The 25904-nt window shown below is 40.4% G+C and overlaps 1 protein-coding gene across 2 annotated transcripts in view; it reads right to left on the minus strand.

Moving 5' to 3' along the window:
• Positions 1 to 25904, minus strand: part of ZNF236 (zinc finger protein 236) — a 680094-nt gene that overhangs the window by 565651 nt on the left and 88539 nt on the right. For both annotated transcript variants that reach the window (XM_053714849.1, XM_053714848.1), the window contains exon 8: positions 4435 to 4506. In XM_053714849.1, coding sequence (XP_053570824.1) covers positions 4435 to 4506 — 72 coding nt within the window. The remainder of the gene's footprint in view (positions 1 to 4434; positions 4507 to 25904) is intronic.

Here is a 25904-nt window from a genome sequence, read left to right on the forward strand (position 1 = left end):
AACCTTGATTCTAACAATTTAAGATTCTACATGGGAAGCTGTTCATAATGGAATGTCTGACTATTTTTCAATATCCATTTTCCTGGAAGAAGAAACTATATTCTTCGGGTAAAGTTATTAGGTTCTTTTATATCTCCTTTTATTTTAAAAACGGTTTGCTGTTTGTACATGGTTTGTTACCTGTTTCTTATTTATATAAATTGCCCTGTGACTCCTTTTTCTCATAATAAATGCTCCTTTATTAAATTTTGACTTTGTCTAATATTTGAACCACATTACTGAAAGAGACTGGTAATATTAATAATGTGGAGGTTTTTTTTAGCTTAATTTTTTCTAAATTGTATTCTGGGATTTTAGTTTTTTCTGGGTTTTCCCTAAGATTTCCGCATATAAAAAATGTTAGGTGGTGGCAGCTTTGAGAGTTTAGTGTGGGTAGCATTAAAGGGGAGTTTTGGGCATTTTTTTCAAGGTCTAGAACAGACTAGATAATGTTAGTGTTAGATTTGCTAATGGTGTGGATCACAGCTACCGATCTTGTTTGAGGTAGTAGAATATATGTGATTTGTATCACTATGACTTGTATAAGATACTTCAAAGATATACAATTGTCAGACAGTGAATTAATAACGAGGTTTAGACCTCTGTCACTTGCAGCACTGATACAAGAGTGGATAAGTAGCAGTACACACCTCACTATTGCTTCTGCCTTGTTGTTTGTGGAATGTGGAGAAACATCGTTATATGCCTTTAAGAGGTGAAGCAAAGTGCAGCAGAGGAGCAGCTGATAAACCCGTTACCGGAAAATATCCCCAACTGAGTAAGGCTTATGCAGTATCAGCAGGTACTAAGTAGAAACAGCTGATGCTTTCACTATAGCGGAGCGTGATCGGAATGAGGCTTATGCTTAAGCGGAGAGATCAGGAACAGCTGATTATTCCAGCTGCAGTTGCGGTGAGTCTATTCTCTGCAAACAAACACTGCAGCGGTTTGCTGGTTGGGGTTCACGGCTCTCACGGGAAGGGGGATTTGAGCACCAGGTAGTTAGGTGGATCCGTGGGGCGGATAGGAAGGAGAGCTTGTTAGCACGTAAGTCCGTGAGGCTGCAGTTCCGTTCGTTTGTATTAGCGTGGAATGAAGAGGCAAACTAATATAACTGACAGGATAAGGAGAGCACAAATCCCAGGAATAGAACGGTTCTCAAAACCAGGCACAGAACAACTTGATGCCGTAGAGGTAGGGAGAAAACAAACTGTAATCCAAGGTAGATTTGCTAGATGCTGGCACAGTGCGTTCTGACAGTGTGAACAAACAAAATCACTAAGCACCTGTTTACAGGTGTGGCCAAGCTTATGAAGGAGCTAAGGGATGTCCCAGGATGGAGCATGACATGACCCCCTCCTCAAGCAAGCTGTCCCACAGCTTGAGGTCGAGGGCGTTCCGGGTTTCTGCCGTGGAACAGGTTCTTCAGCCTGGAAGAATGGATGTTAACGGAGGGTTCCCAGGAATAATCCTGACTAGAATACCCCTTCCAACATACCAAATATTGCAGTTGTCCTTTAGAATACCAAATATTGCAGTTGTCCTTTAGAATCTGGAGTCCAGCAGGGCTTGAACCTCATATTCATCAGGTAAGTCTTGTACAGGACCAGGCGGTAAAACCGGATTGGGATCTCTCATGGGAGTAGCAGGTTTCAGGAGAGAGACATGGAATGTAGGATGAACACGCATGTTTGAAGGGAGGTCCAGGGTGACAGCATTTTCGTTGATGACTCTGATGACACGAAATGGTCCGAGAAAACGGCTACCGAACTTTTTACAGGGAATCTGTAATCTCAAGTTCCTGGTTGACAACCATACATGATCACTGACAGAATATTTCGGAGGTGCTCGTCTTCTCAAATCATAATACCTCTTGTGGGTGGTTTGTGCTTGAGTGATGTTGTCTCGGAGTTCTTTGAAGATCTCTAATAGAGAATTCAATAAATGATCAACTTGAGGAGAGGAAGATATAACACCAGGTGCCACAGATAGTCGAGGTTTGTAGCCGTAATTGGCATAGAATGGAGTCATTTTAGTAGTAGTGTTTATTGAGTCGTTGAATGCATATTCCGCTAAAGGTAAATACTTCATCCATTCAGACTGATGTGAAGAACAATAGCAACATATATACAGTTCAAGCCATTGGTTAAGGCGCTCAGCTTGCCCGTTAGTCTGGTGGTGGAAGGATGTGGTGAAACTATGTTCTATTTGTAAGGTTTTGCAGAGATGTGTCCAGAACTGAGAGGTAAACTGGGTGCCTCTATCAGAAAATAATACGGGAGGAATTCCATGCAGTTTCACTATATGCTTTATGAACAAGTCCGCAGTCTCAACTGAGGTGGGTACCTTATGGTAGGGGACGAAATGTGCCATCTTAGTAAGAAGGTCAATGACAACAAGGATTGTATTTTGTTTCTCTGAAAGAGGTAAATCGACTATGAAGTCCACGGCTACCTGTTCCCAGGGCCTTTCTGAAGCTTTGATTGGTATGAGTAATCCATATGGTAAGTTTTTCTCAGATTTGGAAGTTGTGCAGATAGTACAAGATTGGATGTAATCAGTAACTGATGCCTTGAGACCTGGCCACCAAAACTCCCTAGAAATTTTTTCTAGGATTCGAGTAATGCCTTGATGTCTGGAAAGAGGGGAATCATGAAACATCCACAATATAGTAGGTCTTAGACCTGTCGGGATGTATAGTTGATCTTTGTGGTAGTAGAAACCATTGGCTTTTTTTTATTAGATCCTTATGTGGGAGTTCCACATCTGAGTGTAGGGTTCTTTTTAAGACTTTTGTTAGATCAGTTATCAAGTATAGAACTTGGAATATCGTTATATACTGTTTTGTAATCCTTCCGTGAGAGGGCATCTGCTTTGCCATTTTTCTTTGCAGGACGGTAAATGATGTTGTAATTGAACCTGGCAAAATACAAGCTCCACCTTACTTGTCTTTAAGATAAGGTTTTGTTGTTTTGTTTTTTAAGTGCCTCCAATGTTCAAATGAGCGTTTAATGGCAAGAAGTTCCTTGTCACCAATTGAATAGTTCATCTCTGCACTATTCAGGACCTTGGAGTAATATGCGACTGGGTGTATAGATGCTGTGGTAGTTTCACGTTGGGATAAGATAGCTCCCGTAGCAAAATCGGATGAGTCAACCTCCAAAATGTATTGTAACAATGGGTTAGAGTGATGTAATATGGGAGCGGTAGTAAACCTAGCTTTTAAATCGTTGAAGGCTGTCTCCGCCTTATCATTCCAATGGAAAGTATTTGCCCCAGTAAGTGCAGTGAGAGGTTTGACAATCTGTGAAAAGTTCCTAATGAATTTGTATCACTATGACTTGTATAAGATACTTCAAAGATATAAAATTGTCAGACAGTGAATTAATAACAAGGTTTAGACCTCTGTCACTTGCAGCACTGATACAAGAGTGGATAAGTAGCAGTACACATCTCACTATTGCTTCTGCCTTGCTGTTTGTGGAATGTGGAGAAACAGCGTTATATGCCTTTAAGAGGCGAAGCAAAGTGCAGCAGAGTTGCAGCTGATAAACCCGTTACCGGAAACATACTCAACTGAGTAAGGCTTATGCAGTATCAGCAGGTACTAAGTAGAAACAGTGGATACTTTCACTATAGCAGAGGGTGATCTGAATGAGGCTTATGCTTAAGCGGAGAGATCAGGAGCAGCTGATTATTCCGGCTGCAGTTGCAGTGAGTCTATTCTCTGCAAACAAACACTGCAGCGGTTTGCTGGTTGGGGTTCACGGCTCTCACGGGAAGGAGGATTTGAGCACCAGGTAGTTAGGTGGATCCGTGGGGAGTATAGTAGGGAGAGCTTGTTAGCACGTAAGTCCGTGAGGCTCCAGTTCCGTTTGTTTGTATTAGCGTGGAATGAAGAGGCAAACTAATATAACTGACAGGATAAGGAGAGCACAGATCCCAGGAATAGAACGGTTCTCAAAACCAGGCACAGAACAACTTGATGCCGTAGAGGTAGGGAGAAAACAAACTGTAATCCAAGGTAGATTTGCTAGATGCTGGCACAGTGCGTTCTGACAGTCTGAACAAACAAAATCACTAAGCACCTGTTTACAGGTGTGGCCAAGCTTATGAAGGAGCTGGGGAATGGGCCAGGATGGAGCATGACAATTAGTTAACCTTTGTACCCACTGAACTAAGTCACAGTCTTGTCTGGAGTGGCTAGATTAACCAATTAACCCTTTCTGTGACAAACAAATGACTGATGTAGGGTTTGTTAACCTTTGGTTTGTTTTGCCTCCTCTTAGTGGACAGGAGTTGAATCCCAGGAGTTATGAAAAAAAATGTGAAAGAAAACAAAAATCAGGAAAGTTGAAGTTATACTAGATTTTGCACCAAAACTAAATTTCTTACATTTTTCCACTTGTCATCTGTAGTTGGTTGTAGGATATTAGTATCAGGAACTGGTGGAGGTTGTGTTGCAGCCTAATGATGAAGAATAATAATGAATAGTAATTAGTAAAAGTCAATGTTTGCCAATAATAACAATGTGAAAAACAAATATACTGAATGTTTGCAGAACCATTTCAAGTCCCATTACCTTCCCTATCTTAAACAAATAAAAAAATGAATAACAGCCACAGTAATTAAATCTATGATAAAAAAACAAATAAATGTGAGCTAGAACTATTACTCTTGATCTAAATGTTACAAAATGGTTTCCTTCAAATTCAGCAAAAATGAACTTATATCGCTCTATGCATTGTAATATTCACCAATTGTTAAAAAATAACAGTCATTGGGCCAGATTACAAGTGACGTGTTATTTAGAGCTTTCTCTCACGCACAAACAACAATAGAAGTAAACTTTAAATGTGGAGTGGGTGGAAAGTAAATTGCTTGGATGCGAGAGAAACCCAATGCACGCCAACTTCAGGACTTTGGATATCACAACTACGTTAGCTTCTTCCCCCCCCATAGACTTTAATAGAGCATGCTTTAAAAGGAAACTCTTATCGCTCACATACTAACCCAACACTAAATTAGACATACGGCCCTAAACCCGAAGGTAGTTATGAATATTAAGCATTCCAATGTTCTTCCAATAAAAAAATATGTTCCGAAATGGAAATTCTGGACCGAAACCGAACCTGAAAATCCAGGATGCACTTGGCCCGAAAACCGAAACCGATATGGAAAATGTCTTTTTTTTTTTTTTTTTAATTATTTTCAAATATATTTTTTTTGTTTTTTTTACATAATTAGACTATTTAATGAATGAATCTGAACTGAAAACCTTCAAGCCAATACAAAAAAATCACACACTTATTGAATGTAACACACTAAAATTGGACAAAAATATCTTAAAACAATAATAAGCTACACAATTTTACCAAGAAAAAAAAATGGTAATGCCATTTTCGGCCAAAATTTCGGTTCATCCCTACTTAAAACAATATTAAATATCATAAATACTGTATTATTCTTTATTTAGTTCTATGTAACAGAATCAGATTTACTATCCAAATAAAGTATAGTACTAAAAAACACATTATATGCAAAACAGTAAGTCAAGTAAGGAACTTAAACAGCTGCTTTAGGCTAGCATCAAATTTGAAACATGCTACACAATAATTTTACCGAAAATAACAGGCAAAAAAAACCGAAAACAAAATAGCCAAAAATGCCATTTTCGGCCGAAACGTTTCTGCGGCCAAAATTTCTGTGCATCCCTAATATATATAAATATATATATATATATATATATATATATATATATATATATATATATATTAAAAAAACAACAATTACAATTATGGGGAGGCGAAAAGTGAGTTTAAAATCCTCTACTAAATACAAAATATAGAGAAAATAACTCATTTACACAATGAGTTATTTTCTCTCTCTCTCTCTCGATATATATATAAATTTATTAACCACTATCCTGCCCCCCCTACACCGCCGCCACTGTAATAAAATTATTAACCCCTAAACCTAAGTCTAACACTAACCCTAACACCCCCCTAACTTATATATTAATTAAATAAATCTAAATAATATTTATCTTATTAAATAAATTAATCCTATTTAAAACTAAATACTTACCTTTAAAATAAACCCTAATATAGCTACAATATAAATAATAATTATATTGTAGCTATCTTAGGATGTATTTTTATTTTACAGGCAACTTTCAATTTATTTTAACTAGGTACAATAGCTATTAAATAGTTATTAACTATTTAATAGCTACCTAGTTAAAATAAAGAGAAATTTACCTGTAAAATAAAAACTAACCTAAGTTACAATTACACCTAACACTACACTATACTTTAATAAATTATTCCTATTTAAAACTAAATACTTACACGTAAAATAAACCATAAGATAGCTACAATGTAATTAATAATTACATTGTAGCTATTTTAGGATTTATATTTATTTTACAGGTAACTTTGTATTTATTTTAGCTAGTTAGAATAGTTATTAAATAGTTATTAACTATTTAATAACTACCTAGCTAAAAGAAATACAAAATTACCTGTAAAATAAATCCTAACCTAAGTTACAATTAAACCTAACACTACATTAAATTAATTAAATAAATTAGCTACAATTAAATTCAATTAAATAAACTAACTAAAGTACAAAAAATAAAAAAAGCTAAGTTATAAAAAATAAAAAAAAATAAGTTACAAAAATTTCAAACATATTACAACAATTTTAAGCTACTTACACCTAATCTAAGCCCCCTAATAAAATAACAAAGCCCCCCAAAATAAAAAAATTCCCTACCCTATTCCCTACCCTATTCTACATTAAAAAGTTACCAGCTCTATTACCTTACCAGCCCTTAAAAGGGCCTTTTGCGGGGCATGCCCCAAAGAAAACAGCTCTTTTGCCTGTAAAATAAAAATACAACCCCCCCCCAACCTTAAAACCCACCACCCACATACCGCTAATCTAACCCAAACCCCCCTTAAATAAACCTAACACTACCCCCCTGAAGATCATCTTACCTTTAGCCATCTTCAGCCAGCCGACCAACCGATGGAACTGAAGAAGAGATCCGGAGCGGCAGAAGTCATCATCCAAGGGGCGCTGCCTTACAAATCTGTTCAACAGATGCATCGCTTTTAAAAGCCCATGTGGAAGCCACAGCCCTAGAATGAGCCGTAATTCTTTCAGGAGGCTGCTGTCCAGCAGTCTCATATGCCAGGTGGATGATACTTCTCAGCCAAAAAGAAAAAGAGGTAGCCGTAGCTTTCTGACCCCTACGCTTTCCAGAATAAACAATGAATAAAGAAGAAGATTGACGGAAATCCTTAGTTGCCTGTAAGTAAAACTTTAAGGCACGGACCACATCCAAATTATGCAACATACGCTCCTTCTTAGAAGAAGGGTTAGGACATAAGGAAGGAACAACTATTTCCTGATTAATAAATATTCTTATTTGAAACAACCTAAAAACAGAACTTTCCAGGATAACAATTTGATATCCATGGAATGCATGGGTTCAAACGGAACCCCTTGAAGAACTCGAAGAACTAAATTCAAACTCCAGGGAGGAGTAATGGGTCTAAATACAGGCTTAATTCTAGATAAAGCCTGACAAAAAGACTGAACATCTGTTACATTTGCCAAATGTTTGTGAAACAGAATTGACAAAGCTGAAATTTGTCCCCTTAAGGAACTTGCCAATAACCCTTTCTCCAATCCTTCTTGGAGAAAAGACAGAATCCTAGGAATCCCAACTTTACTCCATGAGTAACTCTTGGATACACACCAATAAATATATTTACACCATATCTTATGATAGATTTTTCTAGTGACAGGCTTTCTAGCCTATATCAAAGTATTGATGACCGAATCAGAGAATCCTCGCTTCGATAAAATCAAGCATTGAATCTCCACGCAGTCAGCTGCAGAGAAATTAGATTTGGATGTTGGAAAGGACCTTGAATGAGAAGGTCCTGTCTCAATGGAAGTTTCCACGGTGGCAGAGAGGACATGTCCACTAGATCTGCATACCAAATCCTGTGTGGACACGCAGGCGCTATCAGGATCACTGAAGCTCTCTCCTGTTAGATTCGAGCAATCACGCGTGGAAGGAGCGGAAACGGCGGAAACACATAAGCTAGGCTGAACAACCAAGGCACTGCCAAGGCATCTATCAGTTCGGCCTGAGGATTCCTTGACCGGGATCCGTATCTTGGAAGCTTGGCATTCTGTCGAGATGCCATCAAATCAAATTCCGGTCTGCCCCATCTGAGAATCAATGAGGCAAATGAAGCTCCCACTCCCCCGGATGAAAAGTCTGCCGACTTAGAAAATCTGCTTCCCAATTCTCTACTCCTGGGATGTAGATTGCTGACAAATGACAAAAGTGGGCCTCCGCCCAACTGATTATCTTGGATACCTCTATCATCGCTAAGGAACTCCTTGTTCCCCCCTGATGATTGATAAATGCCACAGTCGTGATGTTGTCCGACTGGAATCTGATGAATTCGGCCGAAGCCAACTGAGGCCACGCCTGACGCGTATTGAATATTGCTCTCAGTTCCCGATTATTGATTGGAAGTAGAGACTCCACTTGAGTCCAAACACCCTGAGCCTTCAGGGAGTTCCAAACTGCACCCCAGCCCAGAAGCCTGGCATCTGTTGTCACTATCACCCACGAGGGTCTGCGGAAACAAGTCCCTTGGGACAGATGATCCGGCGACAACCATCAAAAAAGAGTGTTTCTGGTCTCTTAATCCAGATTTATCTGAGGAGATAAATCCACATAATCCACATTCCACTGTCCGAGCATGCACAGTTGCAGTGATCTGAGATGAAAGCGAGCAAACGGAACGATGTCCATTGCCGCTACCATAAATCCAATTACCTCCATACACTGAGCCACTGATGGCTGAGGAATGGACTGAAGTGCTGGGCAAGTATTTAGAATCTTTGATTTTCTGACCTCTGTCGGAAAAAATTTCATGGCTACCGAGTCTATCAGAGTTCCAAAGAAAGGAACCCTTGTCTGTGGGACAAGTGAACTCTTCTCTATGTTCACCTTCCAGCCGTGGGTTCTCAGAAAAGACAACACTGTGTCCGTGTGAGAGTTTGTTAGATGATATGTTGACGCCTGAATCAGAATATCGTCCAGATAAGGCGCCACAGCTATTCCTCGCGGTCTGAGAACCGCCAAAAGAGACCCTAGAACCTTTGTGAAGATTCTGGGTGCTGTGGCCAACCCAAAAGGAAGAGCCACGAACTGATGTTTGTCCAAGAAGGCAAACCTTAGAAACCGATGAAGATCCTTGTGGATTGGAATATGAAGGTAAGCATCCTTTAAATGCACGGTAGTTATATATTGACCCTCCTGGATCATTGGTAAAATTGTTCGTATAGTCTCCATCTTGAACGATGGGACTCTGAGAAACTTATTTAAACACTTGAGATCTAAAATGGGTCTGAAAGTTCCCTCTTTTTTGGGAACCACAAATAGGTTTGAGTAAAACCCCTGTCCCTGTTCCAATTTTGGAACTGGACAAATTACTCCCATAGTAGAAAGGTCTTTTACACAGCGTAAGAACGCCTCTCTTTTTATCTGGTTTGCAGATAACTTTGAAAGATGAAATCTCCCTCTTGGGAGAAAGTCCTTGAATTCCAATTGATAACCATGGGTCACTATTTCTAGTGCCCAGGGATCCTGAACATCTCTTGCCCAAGCCTGAGCAAAGAAAGAGAGTCTGCCCCCTACTAGATTAAGTCCCGGATCGGGGGCCGTCCCTTCATGCTATCTTAGGAGCAGCAGCGGGCTTTTTGGATTGTTTACCCTTATTCCATTTCTGATTAGGTCTCCAGACTGACTTAGATAAGGGTAAAATTCCCTTCCTGCCTTGAGGAAGAAGAAGAAGCGGGGGGTCCTCCTTTAAAGTTCCGAAAGGAACGAAAATTATTCTGTTTACCCCTCATTTTAACCGATTTATCCTGAGGTAGGTCATGGCCTTTACCTCCTGTAATATCAGAAATGATTTTTCTGGCCCGAAAAGGGTCTTACCTTTAAAGGGAATAGCTAAAAGCTTATGTTTTGATGACACATCAGCAGACCAAGATTTGAACCACAATGCCCTACGTGCTAAAATAGCAAACCCTGCATTTTTTGCCGCTAATTTAGCAATTTGAAAAGCGGCATCAGTAATAAAAGAATTAACTAGCTTGAGAGCCTTAATTCTATCTAAGATGTCATCTAATGGAATCTCAACCTTAAGAGACTCTTCTAGAGCCTCAAACCAAAAAGCTGCTGCAGTAGTTACTGGAACAATGCAAGCCGTAGGTTGTAAAAGAAACCCCTGATTAACAAATAATCTCTTTAGAAGACCCTCTAATTTCTTATCCATAGGGTCTTTGAAAGCACAACTATCCTCAATGGGTATAGTAGTATGCTTAGCTAGGGTAGATATAGATCCCTCTACCTTAGGGACCGTTTGCCATGAGTCCCGAATGGTATCTGATATGGGAAACATTTTCTTAAAATTAGGAGGGGGAGAAAATGGTATACCTGGTCTATCCCATTCCTTTCTAACAATTTCTGAAATTCTCTTAGGAACCGGAAAAACATCAGTGTAAGTAGGTACTTCCAAATATTTATCCATTTTACACAATTTCTCTGGAGGAACAATAGGGTCACAATCATCCAGAATCTCTAAAACCTCCCTAAGTAACAGGCGGAGGTGTTCAAGCTTAAATTTAAATGACATAGCATCCGAATCTGTCTGAGGCAAAACATTCCCTAAATCAGAAATTTCACCCTCAGACAGTAATTCCCTGATCCCCAACTCAGAGCACTGTGAGGGAACATCGGAAATAGCTAATAAAGCATCAGAGGATTCAGTATTTACATTAATACTTGACCTACTGTGTTTACCCTGCAACACTGGTAATTTAGACAATACCTCTGTAAGGGTAGTTGACATAACTGCAGGCATCTCCTGCAGAGTAAAGGAATTAGACGCACTAGAAGTACTAGGCGTCGCTTGTGTGGGCGTTAAAGGTTGTGACACTTGGGGAGAATTGGGTGGCATATCCTGATTCTCTTCAGACTGAGAATCATCCTTAGGCACAATTACATTATTTAAAATATGCTTTTTACATTGTAAAGCCCTTTCAGTACAAAAATTACACAATGTTAGAGGGGGTTGCACAATAGCTTCTAAACACATAGAACAATGAGAAACCTCAATGTCAGACATGTTGAACAGACTAGTAATACCACAAAAGTCGTTTAAAGACTTATTTATAGCATAAAATAAACATTAGAAAAAACGTGTACTGTGCCTTTAAGAAAAGAAAAAGTGAACAATTTTTTCAAAATGCACAAAAAACGTTAAATTATTCTCAAATTTAACTTAAATATCGTTGGTTAATCCAAAAATTACTGCACCCAGAAGCAAGGGCAGAAATAAGGCTTTAGAAGTACAGGTAGCCCTCAGTTTACGCCGGGGTTAGGTTCCAGAAGGAATGGTTGCAAATCGAAACCGTTGTAAATTGAAACCCAGTTTATAATGTAAGTCAATGGGAAGTGAGGGAGTTAGGTTCCAGGCCCCTCTCAAAATTGGCATAAGTAACACCTAAACATTATTTTTAAAGCTTTGAAATGAAGACTTTAAATGCTAAATAGCATTATAAACCTAATAAAATAATCACACAACTCAGAATATATAATTAAACTAAGTTAAATGAACAAAAACATTTGCTAAACAGCATTATAAACCTTATGAAATAATCACACCACACAGACTTTATTTGCATTTTTCTGCAAACAGTTCTTTCTATGCATTCCAATCTGGACTGATTTATAGACAAGAAGATCTTGTTCCTTTGCAAGCTGCTGGTTATACTGATTAATTTCAGCTTGCTTGGCTTGCATATCTTTACTGCAACACAATCTGTCAGCTTCACCTACTGGCTATTTTAATCAATTCACTGCTTCTCAATCCTTTTCAATAGCAGTCACATGACTGAAAAAAAAGGTTGTTATTCTGAAACGGTGCAAATTGAACCGTTGTAAACAGAGGGCCACCTGTACTTATATCAACATCTAGTTAAAAGATAGATAAAAAAAAAAACCTCTACACCTCTGTGGCGCCTACCTGCCCCCAGAGTACTTCAAATCAAGTTTCCAACCCTTCAGACCAGTCCAGGAGCCACCGAGTTACTGTTTGCTGCTGCTAAGCCTGAAGGAAATGCGCCAAAATAGGCTCCGTCCCTTAAAGTCAAAAGTTGGAGAAGGCCCAAACAACACAGCATGGGAATGCAGTTTTGCACTAAAGTAGAAATACACACACAATACAACCCTCAAGCATAAAACCAATAAGTTTTAAGTGCCAAAAATAAAAAAACATAAAACATCGTCTTTTACATTGTCTCCCATGTCACATAATGCCCAAATATCAACTAATGATAAATATAATATAGGGACTCCAGTAACAGCCCTCTTATTAAAATAGGTTTTACTGCTTACCCCATCCCCATACAGGGAAATAATGCAAGCCAGTTCTGATACACCAAGTCTACTCAGAAAAAAAGGCTGCACATACCTTAATGCTGCTTGTAGCATGAAACCGGTCTCCACACTGAAGATGTCTCATGGTTACCTTCAGAAGTCTTGTGGGAACCAGCGTGGATCTTCATTACAAATGCTAAGATCATCAAACCTCAGGGCAGAAATCTTCTTCCATATCCCCCTGAGGAAAATAGTACGCACCGGTAACATTTAAAATAAAAAACTTCTTGATTGAAGAAACTAAAACTAACACCTCACTTTACCATGTCTTCCTAGTATAACACAGGCAAAGAGAATGACTGGGGGTGGAGGGGAAGGGGAGGGGCTATATATACAGCTCTGCTGTGGTGCTCTTTGCCACTTCCTGTTAGCCGGAGGTTAATATCCCACCAGTAAGGATGAAATCCGTGGACTCGTCATATCTTTGTAAAAGAAAAGGAAATTTATGCTTACCTGATAAATTGATTTCTTCTATGATACGACAAGTCCACGGATTCATCCTTTACTTGTGGGATATTATCCTCCTGCTAACAGGAAATGGCAAAGAGCACCACAGCAGAGCTGTCTATATAGCTCCTCCCTTGACTCCACCCCCCAGTCATTTGACCAAAGGTGAAGGTATAGGAAGAAAAAGGAGAAACTACAACGTGCAGAGGTGACTGAAGTTTCAAATAAAAAAATATAATCTGTCTTAAATTGACAGGGCGGGCCGTGGACTCGTCGTATCATAGAAGAAATCAATTTATCAGGTAAGCATAAATTTCATTTTCTTCTATAAGATACGACAAGTCCACGGATTCATCCTTTACTTGTGGGATACAATACCAAAGCTACAGGACACAGATGAACGGGAGGGACAAGACAGATACCTAAACAAAAGGCACCACTGCTTGAAGAACTTTTCTCCCAAAAATAACCGCAGAAGAAGCAAAAGTATCAAATTTGGAAAATTTGGAAAAGATATGAAGGGAAGACCAAGTCACAGCCTTACAAATCTGTTCAACAGAAGCATCGTTTTTAAAAGCCCATGTGGAAGCCACCGCTCTAGTAGAATGAGCTGTAATTCCTTCAGGAGGCTGCTGTACAGCAGTCTCGTATGCCAAACGGATGATGCTTTTCAGCCAAAAAGAAAGAGAGGTAGCCGCAGCTTTTTGACCTCTACGCTTTCCAGAATAGACAACAAACAAAGAAGATGTTTGACAGAAATCCTTGGTCACTTGCAAGTAAAACTTCAAGGCATGAACCACGTCCAAGTTATGTAACAGACGCTCCTTCTTAGAAGAAGGATTAGGACATAGAGAAGGAACAACAATTTCCTGATTAATATTCTTATTTGAAACAACCTTAGGAAGGAATCCAGGTTTAGTACGCAAAACCACCTTATCAGAATGGAATATAAGATAAGGCGAATCGCATTGTAACGCAGATAGCTCAGAAACTCTTCGAGCAGAAGAGATAGCAACTAAAAACAGAACTTTTCAAGATAGAAGTTTAATATCTATGGAATGTATGGGTTCAAACGGAACCCCTTGAAGAACATTAAGAACTAAATTCAAACTCCATGGCGGAGCAACAGGTTTAAACACAGGCTTAATTCTAACCAAAACCTGACAAAACGACTGAACGTCTGGGACATCTGCCAGACGCTTGTGTAGTAAGACTGACAAAGCAGAAATCTGTCCCTTTAAGGAACTAGCTGATAACCCCTTCTCCAATCCTTCTTGGAGAAAGGACAAAATCCTAGGAATCCTAGCCCTACTTCATGAGTAGCCTTTGGATTTGCACCAATAAAGATATTTACGCCATATCTTATTAGAAATTTTCCTAGTGACAGGCTTTCGAGCCTGAATCAAGGTATCAATGACTCTGAGAATCCCCGCTTAGATAAAATCAAGCGTTCAATCTCCAGGCAGTCAGCCGCAGAGAAACTAGATTTGGATGTTGGAACGGACCCTGAATGAGAAGGTCCTGTCTCAGAGGCAGTTTCCACGGTGGCAGAGATGACATTTCAACCAGATCTGCATACCAAGTCCTGCGTGGCCAGGCGCTATCAAGATTACCGAAGCCGTCTCCTGTTTGATTCTGGCAATCAGACGAGGTAGGAGAGGAAACGGAGGAAACACATAAGCCAGGTTGAACGAACACGGTACTGCTAGAGCATCTATCAGCACTGCTTGAGGATCCCTTGATCTGGACCTGTAACAAGGAAGTTTGGCATTATGACGAGATGCCATCAGATCCAATTCTGGTGTGCCCCATTGATGAATCAATTGTGCAAACACTTCCGGATGGAGCCCCCACTTCCCCGGATGAAAAGTCTGACTTAGAAAATCCGGTTTCCTAGTTCTCCAGTCCTGGGATATAGATTGCTGATAGGTGCAAGAGTGAGTCTCTGCCCATCGAATTATTTTGGAAACCTCTATCATCGCTAGAGAACTCTTTGTTCCCCCTTGAGGATTGATATATGCTACAGTCGTTATATTGTCCGACTGGAATCTTATGAATTTGGCCGAAGCCAGCTGAGGCCACGCCTGAAGTGTGTTGAATATCGCTCTCAGTTCTAGAATATTTATTGGAAGTAGGGCCTCTGTCGTCACTATGACCCATGCTGGCCTTCGGAAGCACATTCCCTGGGACAGATGATCCTGTGACAACCACCAAAGAAGAGAGTCTCTGGTCTCTAGATCTAGATTTATCCGCAGAGATAAATCCGCATAATCCCCATTCCACTGTCTGAGCATGCACAGTTGCAGTGGTCTGAGATGCAAGCGAGCAAACGGAACTATGTCCATTGCCGCTACCATTAGTCTAATTACCTCCATACACTGAGCCACTGTCGGCCGAAGAATGGAATGAAGTGCTCGGAAAGTGGATAAGAGTTTTGATTTTCTGACCTCCGTCAGAAAAATCTTCATGTCTACCGAGTCTATCAGAGTTCTTAGGAATGGAACTGTTGTTAGAGGAACAAGTGAACTTTTTTTTATGTTCACCTTCCACCCGTGAGATCTTAGAAAAGCCAACACGATGTCCGTGTGAGATTTGGCTAAATGGTAAGTTGACGCCTGAATCAAGATATCGTCCAGATAGGGCGCCACTGCTAAGCCCTACGGCCATAGCACCGCCAGAAGGGACCCTAGCACCTTTGTGAAAAATCTGGGAGTTGTGGCCAACCCGAAAGGAAGGGCCACAAACTGGTAATGTTTGTCCAGGAAGGCGAACCTGAGGAACTGGTGATTATCTTTGTGATCCTTCAAATCCACGGTGGTCATATATTGACCCTCCCGGATCATTGGTAAAATTGTCCGAATGGTCTCCATCTTGAAGGATGGGACTCTGAGAAATTTGTTTAGAATCTTGAGATCTAAAATCGGTCTGAAGGTTCCCTCTTTTTTGGGAACTACGAACAGATTGGAGTAAAACCCCTGCCCCACTTTTGGAACTGAGCAGATTACTCCCATGGTATATAGGTCTTCTACACAGTGTAAGAACGCCTCTCTTTTTGTCTGGTTTACAGACAAACGTGAAAGATGAAATCTCCCCCTTGGGAGAGAATCTTTGAATTCTAGATGATAGCCCTGGGTCACGATTTCTAATGCCCAGGAATCCTGAACATCTCTTGCCCAAGCCTGAGCGAAGAGAGAAAGTCTGCCCCCTACTAGATCCGGTCCCAGATCAGGGGCTGCCCCTTCATGCTGTCTTGGTAGCAGCAGCGGGCTTCTTGGCCTGTTAACCTTTATTCCAGGTTTGGTTAGGTCTCCAGACTGACTTGGATTGAGCAAAATTCCCCTCCTGCTTTATGGCGGAGGAGGAAGTAGAGGGTCCACCTTTAAAGTTTCGAAAAAGGATCGAAAATTATTTTGTTTGGCCCTCATTTTATTCGTCTTGTCCTGAGGAAGGGCATGGCCTTTACCTCCAGTAATGTCGGAAATGATCTCCTTCAGTTCAGGCCCAAATAGGGTCATACCCTTGAAAGGAATAGCTAACAGCTTAGATTTTGATGACACATCAGCAGACCAGGACTTAAGCCATAACGCTCTACGCGCTAAAATGGCAAAGCCTGCATTCTTTGCCGCTAATTTAGCCATTTGAAAAGCGGCATTTGTAATAAAAGAATTAGCTAGCTTGAGAGCTTTAATTCTATCCAAAATATCATCTAATAGGGTCTCAACCTTAAGAGACTCCTCTAGAGCCTCAAACCAAAAAGCAGCTGCAGTAGTTACAGGAACAATGCACGCTATAGGTTGTAGAAGAAAACCCTGATGAATAAACAATTTCTTTAGAAGACCCTCTAATTTTTTATCCATAGGATCTTTGAAAGCACAACTGTCCTCAATAGGTATAGTTGTACGCTTAGCCAGGGTAGAAATAGCTCCCTCCACCTTAGGGACCGTCTGCCACAAATCCCGAATGGTGTCAGATATGGTAAACATTTTTCTTAAAAGTAGGAGGGGGAGAGAATGGAATGACTGGTCTATCCCATTCCTTAGTAACAATGTCCGAAATCCTCTTAGGGACTGGAAAAACATTAGTGTAAGCAGGGACCTCTAGATATCTATCCATTTTACACAATTTCTCTGGAGGTATGACAATAGGGTCACAATCATCCAGAGTCGCCAAAACCTCCCTGAGTAACAAGCGGAGGTGTTCAAGCTTAAACTTAAAGGCCGTCATATCTGAGTCTGTTTGAGGGAACATTTTTCCTGAATCAGAAAGCTCTCCCTCAGACAGCAATTCCCCCACCCCCAAATCAGAACACTGTGAGGGTACATCAGAGATGGCCAATAAAGCATCAGAGGGCTCAGCATTTACTCTAATACCGGACCTACGGCGCTTACCCTGTAAACCAGGCAGTTTAGATAATACCTCTGTAAGGGTAGTAGACATAACTGCAGGGTGAAAGAATTAGACGCACTAGAAGTATTTGGCGTCGCTTGGGCGGGCATTAAAGGTTGTGACACTTGGGGAGAAGTAGATGGCATAACCTGATTCTCTTCTGACTGAGAATCATCCTGAGACATACTTTTATCAGCTAAAGTATGTTCTTTGCAATGTAAGGCCCTTTCAGTACATGAGGGACACATTTTAAGTGGGGGTTCCACAATGGCTTCTAAACACATGGAACATTGACTTTCCTCAATGTCAGACATGTTAAAACAGGCTAGTAATGACCACAAACAGACTTGAAACACTTTATTTTATGAAAAAAATAACAATCTGAAAAAACGGTACTGCGCCTTTAAGAGAAAAAAAAGCATACAATTTTTCCAAAACTACTTTAAAACGATAAAATTACCACAATTTTATGATAAATGCATCCCAACTTGCCAGCTAAGATTGCCCCACGAGGAAAGCAATACTTAACCCTTACCAAAAAAACGTTGTGCTATAAAACGTTAAATTCAAACAAAAACACCCCCTGCACCTCGCCACAGCCCTGCTGTGGCGCCTACCTGGCCTCAGGGGTCTGTAAAATCGTATTAACCCTTCGATTAGGCCCAAACTGTCTCTGAAAGGCCCACCAGAGTTGGAGCTTGCTGCTTGTCTGGGAAAAACAACTGCACAACTGAGGCGCGAAAATAGGCCCCGCCCATCTCACTTGATGTCTCACAGCCTAAAATAACCGCACCAGAACGGTCTAAAACCTAGCAATGTGGGTTCATATACCCATTAAGTGAAGCCATGTGTACCCTCCATTCTTAAATAAAGTAAAAACGTTTGCCATAAAAAACGTTATCTGTAACTCCCAACATAGAAACGTTTGCCCACAAACATCATATCATCAGTGTCAACCATTTTGTTATATCCCAATATACAGGTCCAGTAATACCCCTCTCTATACATTAGGATTACTGTTTACCCTTTCCCTCATGGGGATACTGTCAGCCAATTCTGAAATAACACATCTCTCCAGAAAAAATAACTGAACATACCTCAATGTTTTCTTAAGTACTCCTCAGCCATTCTGTGGGAACTACTCTGGATCTTAGTAACAACTGCTAAGATCATCAGTCTCCAGGCAGAAGTCTTCATCCATCTGCTGCCTGGGAGAAAATAGCACTCACTGGTACGATTTAAAATAAAAAAGTCTTGCTTGAAGAAAATAAAAACTAACATTTTATCACCTCTTTCACTTTACCCTTCCTATTACTTAGAGTAAGCAAAGAGAATGACTGGGGGGGTGGAGTCAAGGGAGGAGCTATATAGACAGCTCAGCTGTGGTGCTCTTTGCCACTTCCTGTTAGCAGGAGGATAATATCCCACAAGTAAAGGATGAATCCGTGGACTCGTCGTATCTTATAGAAGAAAATGTTTTTTGAGTGCGGGACTGACGTTGCGTTACAGGCTAAAATGCTTGCGATACAGCTATACCGACAAGACTCGTAATGGCTGCGTTTCCGTTTTAACGCTAAAATGGCCATTTTTTCAGTGTTAAAACACAAACGCACAACTCATAATCTACCTGTTAATAAATTGCTTCACGTAGCAAACAAGTCATTTTTATAATGATATATATATATATAAAAAAATGTATTTTATGCATTATTTTAGTAATTATTTTAAATTAGGAGAAAAAAAACTAATTTTTGTACATCTTGGCAGGATCCCTTTTAAGCAACAAAGGGGATGAATAGCAGATATTATTTATGTATTCCTTTAAGAAAAGTTTGAACCCTGTCATTTTTAGGTTAACATTTTCAGAGTTAGTTATAAATTCATAGATTGTGAATTGAATATTAACACCTGCCCTTGCTGGTTTAACTTTACCTAGGGGTACTGTCAGAACAATGGTATGTACAGACTTTTAAATAATTAAGATATTATGATGCTCTGTTGCTAGGCAACAAAAGACCATAGCATATAATGATTGAGGTATAATGAAGAAAACTATTCTTACATCTCAATTTACAATGTGTCATACTTGGTTTTGGGCAATAGTACACCATCTGGCAGGTTTCAAATTTAAAAAAGGCAATATGTTCAAATGAATTAAATAAATTCTAAATAAATAAATTCTAAAATTTAAGGTCAGCTGAAGCAAAGTAGGAAGAAATTTGCAATGTGCACTAAAAACAAAGTTTTTTTTTCTTCTGCACAGGAAATACTTGGGTTACATGTGACAGAACCAGAACTCACAGCAGTAAAATTTTCTGGATTGTTCTAATTTGGGATTTCTGCCTCTCTGTCCATTCTATCCCAATTTGTGTTTAAGTTTCAGACATCTCAATGCCCAACCAAAAATGTCCTGTCCAGGGCTCACCCTCAGACTTTACAAAATCATCCATACTTCTTGCAGTGAATCAGCCCAAACTGGTCTGGCAAGACTCTGTGCTAAGTAGAGACTTTCAAATGTTGGAAGATATGACCATCTATAACAAGATTTTTCAAACTCCAGATCCCCTTAACAGGCCAGGCTTTTAGGTTTAGCTTGAATAAGAGCAAGTCATATAACTAAAATTACTAAGCAGCAGATTATATTACTTGTGGTCTGTTAATGGATGCTGAGGACTGTATTAAAAGGACGAGATGATCAAAAATATAGCAGTATATTTTTTGGCGAACAGGACCATGAAAAATACTAAGACAGAATAAAGAAAATGAAAAAACCCATGCCTTCTTCTACACATATGGGTGAATGAGCCAATAATTGGCTGTGTTGACTGACATCTGACACTAAAGCCAACTGGTTCATCTGCAGGAACTTGTCAGCATTGTGTATAATTATTTTGTTTAAATGAAAAATTAGAACAATTTGTTTTTCTTTGTTGCACCTCAAGGAAGTGTTTTGTGTATTACACTTTTTAGTTTTTTAAAAATCAAAAACGACCAGTTATGAACATCCGGTTTGTGTCAGAATTAAAATATTGTATATAGCTTCCACTGTTTTCCATAGAAAAAAGGAAATTTATGCTTACCTGATAAATTGATTTATTCTACGATATGACGAGTCCACGGATTCATCCTTACTTGTGGGATATTATCCTCCTGCTAACAGGAAGTGGCAAAGAGCACCACAGCAGAGCTGTCTATATAGCTCCTCCCTTGACTCCACCCCCTAGTCATTCGACCGAAGGTATAGGAAGAAAAAGGAGAAACTAAAAAAGGTGCAAAGGTGACTGAAGTTTGAAAACAAAAATATAATTTGTCTAAAATGACATGGAGGGCCGTGGACTCGTCGTATCGTAGAAGAAATCAATTTATCAGGTAAGCATAAATTTCCTTTTCTTGTACTAGATACGACGAGTGCACGGATTCATCCTTACTTGTGGGATACAATACCAAAGCAACAGGACACGGATGAACGGGAGGGACAAGACAGATACCTAAACGGAAGGCACCACTGCTTGAAGAACCTTTCTCCCAAAAATAGCCGCAGAAGAAGCAAAAGTATCAAATTTGGAAAATTTGAAAAAGGTATGAAGGGAGGACCAAGTTGCAGCCTTACAAATCTGTTCAACAGAAGCATCGTTTTTAAAAGCCCACGTGGAAGCCACCGCTCTAGTAGAATGAGCTGTAATTTTTTCAGGAGGCTGCTGTCCAGCAGTCTCGTATGCCAAACGGATGATGCTTTTAAGCCAAAAAGAAAGAGAGGTAGCTGTAGCTTTTTGACCCCTACGCTTTCCGGAAATCCTTGGTCGCTTGTAAGTAAAACTTCAAGGCACGAACCACGTCCAAGTTATGTAACAGACGCTCCTTCTTAGAAGAAGGATTAGGACATAGAGAAGGAACAACAATTTCCTGATTAATATTCTTATTTGAAACAACCTTAGGAAGGAATCCAAGTTTAGTACGCAAAACCACCTTATCAGAATGGAATATAAGATAAGGCGAGTCGCATTGTAATGCAGAAAGCTCAGAAACTCTTCAAGGAGAAGAGATAGCAACTAAAAACAAAACTTTCCAAGATAAAAGCTTAATATCTATGGAATGTATGGGTTCAAACGGAACCCCTTGAAGAACATTTAGAACTAAATTCAAACTCCATGGCGGAGCAACAGGTTTAAACACAGGCTTGATTCTGACTAAAGCCTGACAAAAAGACTGAACGTCTGTGACATCCGCTAGACGCTTGTGTAGTAAAATTGACAAAGCAGAAATTTGTCCCTTTAAGGAACTAGCCGATAATCCCTTCTCCAATCCTTCTTGGAGAAAGGACAAAATCCTAGGAATCCTAGCCCTACTCCATGAGTAGCCCTTGGATTTGCACAAATAAAGATATTTATGCCATATCTTATGGTAAATTTTCCTAGTGACAGGCTTCCGAGCCTGAATCAAGGTATCAATGACCGACTCAGAGAATCCCTGCTTAGATAAAATCAAGCGTTCAATCTCCAGGCAGTCAGCTGCAGAGAATTTTGATTTGGATGTTGGAACGGACCTTGAATGAGAAGGTCCTGTCTCAGTGGCAGTTTCCATGGTGGCAGAGATGACATTTCCACTAGATCTGCATACCAAGTCCTGCGTGGCCATGCAGGCACTATCAAGATTACCGAAGCCCTCTCCTGTTTGATTCTGGCAATCAGACGAGGCAGGAGAGGAAAAGGAGGAAACACATAAGCCAGGTTGAATGACCAAGGTACTGCTAGAGCATCTATCAGTACTGCTTGGGGATCCCTTGATCTGGACCCGTAACAAGGAAGTTTGGCATTCTGATGAGATGCCATCAGATCAAATTCCAGTGTGCCCCATTGACGAATCAATGCCGCAAACAACTCCGGATGGAGCTCCCACTCCCCTGGATGAAAAGTCTGACGACTTAGAAAATCTGCTTCCCAGTTCTCTACTCCTGGGATATAGATTGCTGATAGATGGCATGAGTGAGTCTCTGCCCATCGAATTATCTTGGAAACTTCCATCATTGCAAGAGAACTCTTTGTTCCCCCTTGATGATTGATATATGCTACAGTCGTGATATTGTCCAACTGAAATTTTATGAATTTGGCCGAGGCCAGCTGAGGCCATGCTTGAAACGCGTTGAATATTGCCCTCAGTTCCAGAATATTGATTGGAAGTAGGGACTCCTCCTGAGTCCAAACACCCTGAGCCTTCAGGGAATTCCAGACTGCACCCCAGCCCAAGAGGCTGGTGTCCGTTGTCACTATGACCCATGCTGGTCTGCGGAAGCACATTCCCTGGGACAGATGATCCTGTGACAACCACCAAAGAATAGTGTCTCTGGTTTCTAGAGCCAGATTTATCGGAGGAGATAAATCCGCATAATCCCCATTCCACTGTCTGAGCATGCACAGTTGCAGTGGTCTGAGATGTAAGCGAGCAAACGGAACAATGTCCATTGCTGCTACCATTAATCCGATGACCTCCATACACTGCGACACTGATGGCCGAGGAGTGGACTGAAGTGTCCGGCAAGTAGTTAAGATCTTTGACTTTCTGACCTCTGTCAGAAATATTTTCATGTCTACCGAGTCTATCAGGGTTCCTAGGAATGGAACTCTTGTCAGTGGAACTAGTGAACTCTTTTGTATATTCACCTTCCACCCGTGAGTTCTTAGAAAAGCCAACACAATGTCCGTGTGAGATTTGGTTAGCTGGAAAGTTGATGCCTGAATCAAAATATCGTCCAGATAGGGCGCCACTGCTATGCCCCGCGGCCTTAGGACCGCCAGAAGGGACCCTAGCACCTTTGTGAAGATTCTGGGAGCTGTGGCCAACCCGAAAGGAAGGGCCACAAACTGGTAGTGTTTGTCCAGGAAGGCGACCCTGAGTGATGATCGCTGTGGATAGGAATGTGACGATACACGTCCTTTAAGTCCACGGTAGTCATATATTGACCCTCCTGGATCATTGGTAAAATAGTTCGAATGGTCTCCATTTGTTTAGGATCTTGAGATCTAAAATCGGTCTGAAGGTTCCCTCTTTTTTTGGGAACCACGAACAGATTTGAGTAAAACCCCTGCCCCTGTTCTAGTTTTGGAACTGGGCAGATTACACCCATGGTATATAGGTCTTCTACACAGCGTAAGAACGCCTCTCTTTTTGTCTGGTCTACAGACAAACGTGAAAGATGAAATCTCCCTCTTGGGAGATAATCCTTGAATTCTAGCCGATACCCCTGAGTCACGATTTCTAAGCCCCAAGGATCCTGAATATCTCTTGCCCAAGCCTGAGCGAAGAGAGAAAGTATGCCCCCTACTAGATCCGGTCCCAGATCGGGGGCTGCCCCTTCATGCTGTCTTGGTAGCAGCAGCGGGCTTCTTGGCCTGTTTACCTTTATTCCAGGTCTGGTTAGGTCTCCAGACTGACTTGGATTGTGCAAAATTCCCCTCCTGCTTTGTGGCGGAGGAGGAAGTAGAGGGTCCACCTTTAAAGTTTCGAAATGAACAAAAATTATTTTGTTTGGCCCTCATTTTAACCGTCTTGTCCTGAGAAAGGGCATGGCCTTTACCTCCAGTAATGTCGGAAATGATCTCCTTCAGTTCAGGCCCGAATAGGGTCTTACCTTTGAAAGGAATAGCTAACAGCTTAGATTTTGATGACACATCAGCAGACCAAGACTTAAGCCATAACGCTCTACGCTCTAAAATGGCAAAGCCTGCATTCTTTGCCGCTAATTTAGCCATTTGAAAAGCGGCATCTGTAATAAAAGAATTAGCTAGCTTGAGAGCCTTAATTCTATCCAAAATATAATCTAATGGGGTCTCAAACTTAAGAGACTCCTCTAGAGCCTCAAACCAAAAAGCAGCTGCAGTAGTTACAGGAACAATGCACGCTATAGGTTGTAGAAGAAAACCCTGATGAATAAACAATTTCTTTAACAGACTCTCTAATTTTTTATCCATAGGATCTTTGAAAGCACAACTGTCCTCAATAGGTATAGTTGTATGCTTAGCCAGGGTAGAAATAGCTCCCTCCACCTTGGGGACCGTCTGCCAGGAATCCCGAATGGTGTCAGATATGGGAAACATTTTCTTAAAAGTAGGAGGGGGAGAGAACGGAATGCCTGGTCTATACCATTCCTTAGTTACAATGTCAGAAATCCTTCTAGGGACTGGAAAAACATTAGTGTAAGAAGGGACCTCTAGTTATTTATCCATTTTACACAATTTCTCTGGTGGAATTACAATAGGGTCACAATCATCCAGTTGAGTCGCTAAAAACTCCCGGAGTAACAAGCGGAGGTGTTCAAGCTTAAATTTAAAGGCCGTCACATATGAGTCTGTTAGAGGGAACATCTTTCCTGAGTCTGAAAGCTCTCCCTCAGACAGTAAATCCCCCACCCCCAATTCAGAGCACTGTGAGGGTACATCGGAGATGGCCAATAAAGCGTCAGAGGGCTCAGTATTTACTCTAACACCTGACCTACTGCGCTTACCCTGTAAACCTGGCAGTTTAGACAATACCTCTGTAAGGGTAGTAGACATTACTGCAGCCATATCCTGCAGGGTAAAAGAATTAGACGCACTAGAAGTACTTGGCGTCGCTTGAGCGGGCGTTAAAAGTTGTGACACTTGGGGAGAATTAGATGGCATAACCCGATTCTCTTCAGACTGAGAATCATCCTGAGACATACTTTTATCAGCTAAAATATGTTCCTTGCAATGTTAGGCTTTTTCAGTACATGAGAGACACATTTTAAGTGGGGGTTCCACCATGGCTTCTAAACACATAGAGCATTGACTTTCCTCAATGTCAGACATGTTGAACAGGCTAGTAATGACCACAAAAAGACTTGAAAACACTTTATTTAATGAAAAAAACAACAATCTGAAAAAACGTTACTGCGCCTTTTCCAGAACTGCTTTAAAAGGTTTTAACACTCAAAATTTTATTATATAAGTGTCTAATCTGTCAGCCTAAGATTGCACCACAAGTAAGGGACTATTAACCCTGCTCCTGAGGATGAAGGATCAGGCTTTTGCTCTTTGTTGAAACGAAAGGAACGAAAACGATTATTAGCCCTGTTCTTACCCTTAGATTTTTTTTATCCTGTGGTAAAAAAGTTCCTTTCCCACCAGTAACAGTTGAGATAATAGAATCCAACTGAGAACCAAATAATTTGTTACCCTGGAAAGAAATGGAAAGTAGAGTTGATTTAGAAGCCATATCAGCATTCCAAGTTTTAAGCCATAAAGCTCTTCTAGCTAAAATAGCTAGAGACATAAATCTGACATCAACTCTGATAATATCAAAAATGGCATCACAGATAAAATTATTAGCATGTTGAAGAAGAATAATAATATTATGAGAATCATGATCTGTTACTTGTTGCGCTAAAGTTTCCAACCAAAAAGTTGAAGCTGCAGCAACATCAGCCAATGATATAGCAGGTCTAAGAAGATTACCTGAACACAGATAAGCTTTTCTTAGA

Source organism: Bombina bombina, chromosome 5 (genome assembly GCF_027579735.1).
Source record: "Bombina bombina isolate aBomBom1 chromosome 5, aBomBom1.pri, whole genome shotgun sequence".
NCBI lineage: Eukaryota > Metazoa > Chordata > Amphibia > Anura > Bombinatoridae > Bombina > Bombina bombina.